This window comes from Eubalaena glacialis, chromosome 9 (genome assembly GCF_028564815.1).
Source record: "Eubalaena glacialis isolate mEubGla1 chromosome 9, mEubGla1.1.hap2.+ XY, whole genome shotgun sequence".
NCBI lineage: Eukaryota > Metazoa > Chordata > Mammalia > Artiodactyla > Balaenidae > Eubalaena > Eubalaena glacialis.
The window spans coordinates 106,522,885-106,529,674 of NC_083724.1; the positions used below are offsets into that span (position 1 = coordinate 106,522,885).

Sequence of the window (6,790 nt, forward strand, 5' to 3'; positions counted from 1 at the left end):
TTTCCAGAGTACCCTGGCACTTTAGGTGTGTCTGGGAGAAGAGCACTCCTTGGGGTAGGGGGCTGAGTCTGCAACCACCTGGAGGTACTCTGGGCCAGGTGCGCTGGGGCTTGTTTTCAGCCAGTGCGGGGGAAATATAATTGCAAAATCCTTTCCCACCCCAGAATACTGCTCCACAGAAGTAGAAGAAAAAGAAAACAACATTATTATCAAATGAAGCATTAAACTAGAATTCGATGCACATCACAGGCGTTCAGTGTAACTCACTAAAAGGATTGCAAAGATAGAAAGAAATCTCACTCTTTGATACAGCCAAGGGCATACAACCCATCACATTAGGTAGCCTTTGCCATTTGGAATAAGGTGACAAGTCTGGTCCACCTCCTCCCAGGGCATCTTAAACTCTGTTATACTACTGGTATATAAATCCTGCATCATCATGGTTGTCCTTAAACATGGGCAGTGCATTTGGCCACCAATCAAGATTAAGGGCTATAGGGGATCAGAACAGGCCACCCCAAAACATGCCACATGGGCATAAAGATTATTTTGAGCTGAAGACAATTGAGAAACAGCAGATGCAAAACAAAGCTCTCCACCCTCCCCATCTGCCTAAGAGCACGATATAAATCCCCATTTGTAAAAGTTTCTCCCTGTACTGTACCAGAAAGAGGAGGATGTCTCTGAGTCTCTTCTCAGCCCCCAAAATAGCAGGAGAGGAATCTATGTGACAAGGCTACTAAAACAACACTTGTCTTCCATGAGTTCTCCCCATATATTTACCTTCCCAAGTTTGCTGCCTTTAAATCCTGAACATCTTTTCCTAAGTCTTGTCACATCTCTAGAGATTTATTGTTTTTTAAGATGTTATATAAGCCCAAGTTCTAACCACCCCTTTGAGTTACTCATCCCTGAGTTTTCCCATGTCTATATGTGCTGCACGCATTAATAAACTCCGAGCTTCTCTACTTAATCTGTCTCTTATCAGTCTAATTTGCAGGGCCCCAGTTGGAGAACCTAGGAGGGAAGAGGGAGAGTTTTTTCCTCCCCTACAGAGCTAATACGTTTCCTCCTAGTGGGGTTGGATACCCTTATCAATGCCTTGGGGATCCAGAATACTGAAGAGCAGCAGCAAAGAGAAGGAGGCATTGGCATGCCAGCCAGAAGCTCATGGTGCCATGTTGGGAAAGGAAAAAATTTCCCTCTACTCTTTCTAGGTTCCTCTAGCTGGTCTAAGAACCACACTGACATGAGACAGATTAACAAGAGAAAATAAAGTTTAATTACATACTACATACCTACGGGGTCTCCATAAGAATGCGAGTTAGGCAATTGAGGCCTATATGTCATCCGAGGGAAGGAGAAAGGGTAGGGGTTTGGGACTTCAAAGGGGAGAAAGACAATTCACTTGGAAGTGGAAAAACAAATGTTTGGTGAACAGATGTTTGCTATGCCATGCAGAGACAGTGGGACGCAGAGAGGACTTTGGTCTGCAGGCCCTGCTGAGTGACCCCTGCCACACCCAGAATACTGATTCTTTGTAGATATCTCTGGTGATGGGGCTCTTCCTGGGTCAGGGCCTTTATCTAAATTCTTTAGGCAGTAAGAGGGAGGTAAAAAGAAAGACTTCCTGAGTCTTCTGTTTCTTAAAAATTATCAGCTTGAGATAATCCTCATGCCAAGGAGACATTCTGAGAGGAAAAATGGGGTTTGTTCAGTCAGTGAATTAAACTTTTTTTGAACATCTATGTGCCCGCAGTTAGCTAGACTCTGCAGAATTACTGGGATTAAATAAAACAGCAAAATGAATTCTCCTATTGTCAGAGAGGAGGGAGGCAGGGAGAGGGAGAGAGGCAGGGAAGCTTCTCTGACTTGTCCTCCTCCCCTTTCCTTCTTTCCTCCCTTTGATGCTGCACCCCAGCTGCCTTGGACACCCCCACCACCCCATCCCTGGTGTCCTGGGGGTGTTTGCATCTTCACCTCCCCTTCCAGACTGCAGGCTTCTCAAGAGTGGGGTCAAGATCCTCAGCACCTTCTCAGGGCCCAGCTCAGGTAGGTGTTCAACAAATGTCTGAGGACTAAAGGCAGAGTCCTCACCCTTAGGGCTTAGTATGCAGACTGTCCAGACATTGTGGGAATGAAGCCAGCCAGGCGGAATCCTGAAGGATGAGTACGACAGTGCTGTGGGCCAGTCCCCCCAACTCTTGTCTCGTTTCTTTGAAATTTCCCTGGCTGGTGTGTCCCTGAGACAAATAGTTGTTTTTCCCTGGGATTATAGTTGTATTTCAAAAAACAGATGGAACAAACCTTCACTGGTTCAAATCTCTGGATAGAGGCGGGCACCAATCCCCAAGCAGCGTGGAATAACTGGGCCTAGGGAAGTGACTTGTCTCATCTAAAAATACGCTTGTTTCTGCCTCTTCCATTCCCATAATTAAACACACGTACATGTACATGCACATACGCTTGCTGCCCCCATTTTTTTTTTCAGTTTTCACATTTTTATTGGGGGATCCAGGGAAGAGGACCCCTCCCTGTCAATGTAGGTGCTCACAGTTTCTTCAGCCACTCCAAGCTTGGGCCCTGTGGGTCCTGTGGGTGGCTGGACCCATTGGGTATGTTCCCATTGTCTAGGAGGAGCACTAGGTGGTTGTAAGGTGAGGCCTGGTTGATCATGATGGCATACTTGGTGTAGGGGCTGATTGTGGGCAGAATTATAATGAGGCCCCTGATGGTGAAGGACACCACCAGCACCAGCTCCTTGGCCCAGGCATTCCTGAGGAAGGAAGGAGTCTTGCAGTTTCCCTGGCTACCCCAATTTAAGTCAGCTGGTTCACAAAGACTCTCTGTTTGACCAAACTTTACACAGCCTCCTCATCCACGGCCTGCTAAAGACAATCTTAGCAAAAAATCCTGCTAAGTCAGTTTAGCCAGATTCACCCACTCTTGATATCTGATCAAACTCCTCATCCCCCACTACTGGTGTCTCATCCTTGATGCCTTCAGCAAGAATCCGGTTAGACTGGCTTAGCCAGAATTCCCCATCCTGGATGTCTCCTCTTAGTGATTTCCCATCCACCAACCTCACAGTCTGCTCATTGGCTGTAAACCCCTAGCCATCTTTGCTGCATTCAGAGTTGGGCCTGATCTCTTGCCCCTATCGCAATAGTCTTGAAAAAGGTCTTCCTTACCATTTGAACAAATATCAGGATAATTTCTTTTAGCTTGTTTGAGAAGGAAAAAGAGAAGTGGTCCAGTTGTTGCTTCTTGGTCTGTTCCTACAGGTGACTGGACTACGGCCAGAGCGACTTTGGGGAGAGAGCTGTCAGTTTCTGTACTTGGGAAGTGAAGAGTGGACTGAATCCCCAAATTTCTGTCCTTCTTTGGAAGGATACAGAAAAAGAGGTATGGGCAAAGAGATGCTCAGGAGAGGCAAGGCAGTGACCACCAGGGAGTTGGTAGGAAAGTGTTTACTTCTGCATTCTCAGAACTAAGGGAGAAACGCCGTGCCTGTCCATCAGCCTCTTGTGTTGGAGGGAAGAAGGTGGGGAGACACAAAGCAGGGCTGCAGCCTCAGGGAGATGTCTACACGTGTCCCCATGTCCCTGTAGCTCACAGGTGATCATTGCAAGATCCTTCTATCTATCTACCTCAGCTTATTTCACATTTAAAAAAGAAAAAATTATTTATTTATTTATTTATTTTTGGCTGCTTTGGGCCTTTGTTGCTGCGCATGGGCTTTCTCCAGTTGCAGCGAGCGGGGGCTACTCTTCGTTGTGGTGTGCGGGCTTCTCATTGCAGTGGCTTCTCTTGTTGTGGAGCACTGGCTCTAGGTGCGTGGGCTTCAGTAGTTGTGGCATGCAGGCTCAGTAGTTGTGGCACACAGGCTTAGTTGCTCCACAGCATGTGGGATCTTCCCGGACCAGGGCTGGAACCTGTGTCCCCTGCATTGGCAGGCGGATTCTTAACCACCGCGTCACCAGGGAAGTTCCCTATTTTCACATTTAAGGCTTAATATGTGCTGAAGAGTGCTCCATCTGTTTCCCCTTTAATTTTTTTTTTAAACAAAATCTTTTGTAAAGAGAAAGGGAAGGAGGATGTAAGAGCTAGGTTGATTCATGAACAAACATGGATCAGATAGGACTATGTCATGTTACTTGTATAATCCACCATCAGAAATGTTGCGTAGTAATGGAAATAAATCAGTTAAGCAAAACCGGTTATATTAGTACTACTGATGTAAATACCGAGACTTTGTTTTCACCCTCTGCAAAGTACAGAGACAAAAAGGGGCCATGAAGGAAAATTGACCCACTGCACAAGCACATGAAAATGTGAAAGACGCGAGGACCTTTCTCCTCTGCAAGGTTTTTAAACCCTGTGTTTAACGTGTTGAATCACTTCTACCTTCTGAGAACTGTTTAGTCGCCATTAAAAAAATAAAGATCTTTGATACAGATTGTTGACACTGTTTCTTCAGGAAAACACAGATTTATGCTCTGAGGGCCTATATGGAGAGAATATGTGGCCTCTATAGCTGAAAAATTTAGAGTTCTAAGGAAAAAAATTTCTAGACATCAAATAAGATTTATTTAAAAAATGAATCAGTGTTAATATAATCCAACATAGTTTACATTATGGTTTATATAAAACCCAGAATAGATAATGTATGACATTTTAAATTAATATTTTAGATCGTCTTTCTAGAGTGTGATTTCTTCTTGACCTGGAGACTAGAGACAAGGTCCCAACTGCCAAGAAATTAAGCAGAGTAAGGGAGATGGTGATGTATGGGGGAGGGACAGTGGTTTTTGAAACTGCAGTCTTCACTAGGGAAACAGAACTATAAATACCAGAGCAGTTAACAACTCAACAGAATAAAATACAGTCAAGCGTCTAGATTTTTTTTTCAAGGTGATAGTGAATGTGTAGTTTTTTTGGGAAAAATATCAAAACTATCCATTTTTCTTACAGATATTAGAGCTTGCTGAAGGGTAGCAGAATATGCCACCCCAAAATATGCCTCTTTGGCACAAGGATTATTTTGAAAAACAGCTGAGGCCGTAGCTCTGAAAACAGAGTAGAAGTTACCTTTTTGTAAGGGACATTTACATTTATAAAACAAATCTCCATTTGTATGGGTATCACCTATTATGTACCAGGAAGAGGACGATGACTCTAAGTTACAAGAGAGTCTAATAAGTGAGGGAGGCACACACTTGAATCTATATAACAACTTTACCCTTGTTTACTTTACTCTTCCTGGAAATAACCCCCACCATCACCATGACTGGCCTCCCTTCCCCAACATCTTTCTTTTGTCTTTAGCTGAAGATGGTATTTAAGGTGGTGGCTTGGGTAATCTGGGGATTTACAGTTTCCCTGAGTATATTCCATGCACCTATGAGGTATACATGTTAATAAACTTCTGTTCTTTTTTCTCTTGTCAATCTGTCTTTTATTATTAGGAGGGTCTCAGCCAAGAACTCAGAGGGTAGAGGGAAAATTATTTTCTTCTCTTACACTTCCAAGCATGAATTTAAGTTCCCAAATTAGTTGCTAAATTTGTGAAAAATATTAGCTTTTCCAGGCCCAAGTTTCTGACCTCAAAAATGAAAGAGGAGAGCTAGCAGTTGGAGTATTTGTCTTATGCCTCCATGACCTGTGCGATTTATGGTTTAACGGTCTTTCTAATGAGGACAACTAAGAATTTTTTTATCCCCTGTGTCCATGGAATAAGTGATCCCCTTTGGCTACCAAGAATAAAGGGAAGCATTTCTCTTCTAGTCTTCATGACAGGCGCGTCATGGGAAAGGATGTTGAGGGGTTAACGCGTCTCTCCCCGACAGCTGAGGCATTCTGGCTTTAGCTGTAACAAGCAGGATGTGATTTGTCACCTGCTCCCTGGCACTAATGCCCACAAGTTGATTGGCTTCAGACAGCTGACTTCCCAAGGGGCTGAAACACATACATTCACAACGGGGGTTTTGTCTTATTACCTCATCTGCTGGGGCGTCATCCATACACCGTCTCCACAGAGGAGACCGGTGGAAGGTGCCTTCGCGGTGCAGGGTGGTTAGTCCTCACCTCTTCCCTGGGGAAGGCGTCTGTTTTCCTTTGTTAGGTCTTCAGGGTAGTGATGCCTTTGGTGAGGCTGCCTTCCCTCTTGTCCCAAGACAGCTGTAGGTCGGAGGCAGACACATCCCAGGATGTGTGCCGCTTTCCAGGCGCTTTCCCAGATGTCAAATCGAACAACTTCCGTTAACATCTCCTTTGGTACCACAGCTGCAAGAAGAACAATGCCGAGTAACTGGTCGTCTGTCTTATTTTTCATTATATTCTGTTTTTTTTTTTCTTAATTGTAGTTTAATAGAGATAACATAATCGTAACCACTTTTAAGTGTGCAGTTCAGTGGCATCAAGTGCATTCACACTGTTGTGCAACAATCACCACCCTCCACCTCCAGAACTCTTTTCAACTTCCCATACTTGAACTCTGTACCCGGTACACAGTAACTCCACATTTATCTGGGTTTTATGTTGGCGAAAATCTTCTTACATTTCTCCCAGTATGTTAGAGAGTTTTCATCTTTTATGTTGTTCACAAATTATTGTTCCATGCCTGGCCATTTGTTTGTGTAAGTATTTCTCTTGTAAACTATTGGTTCTCTTTTTTCTGCATGGTGATTGGTGGATGTTTGTTACAGGAGAGCTCAGTGGCCAATGGAAATTTATGCTGTTGTTTTGGATGGAAGTCATGTCCCCCCAGGGATCTTTCTAGTGAGTTTGA

At 44.2% G+C, this 6,790-nt stretch overlaps 1 protein-coding gene across 1 annotated transcript; it reads right to left on the reverse strand.

Annotated features, from left to right (window-relative positions):
- Positions 1 to 2,550: 2,550 nt before the first annotated feature.
- On the reverse strand, positions 2,551 to 6,019 carry LOC133097390 (NADH dehydrogenase [ubiquinone] 1 alpha subcomplex subunit 3-like). Its single transcript, XM_061199246.1, has 2 exons — positions 6,000 to 6,019; positions 2,551 to 2,809 (listed from the first exon to the last, which is right to left on the reverse strand). The coding sequence occupies exons 1-2, from the start codon at positions 6,017 to 6,019 to the stop codon at positions 2,551 to 2,553; spliced, it is 279 nt and encodes a 92-aa protein (XP_061055229.1).
- Positions 6,020 to 6,790: the final 771 nt, after the last annotated feature.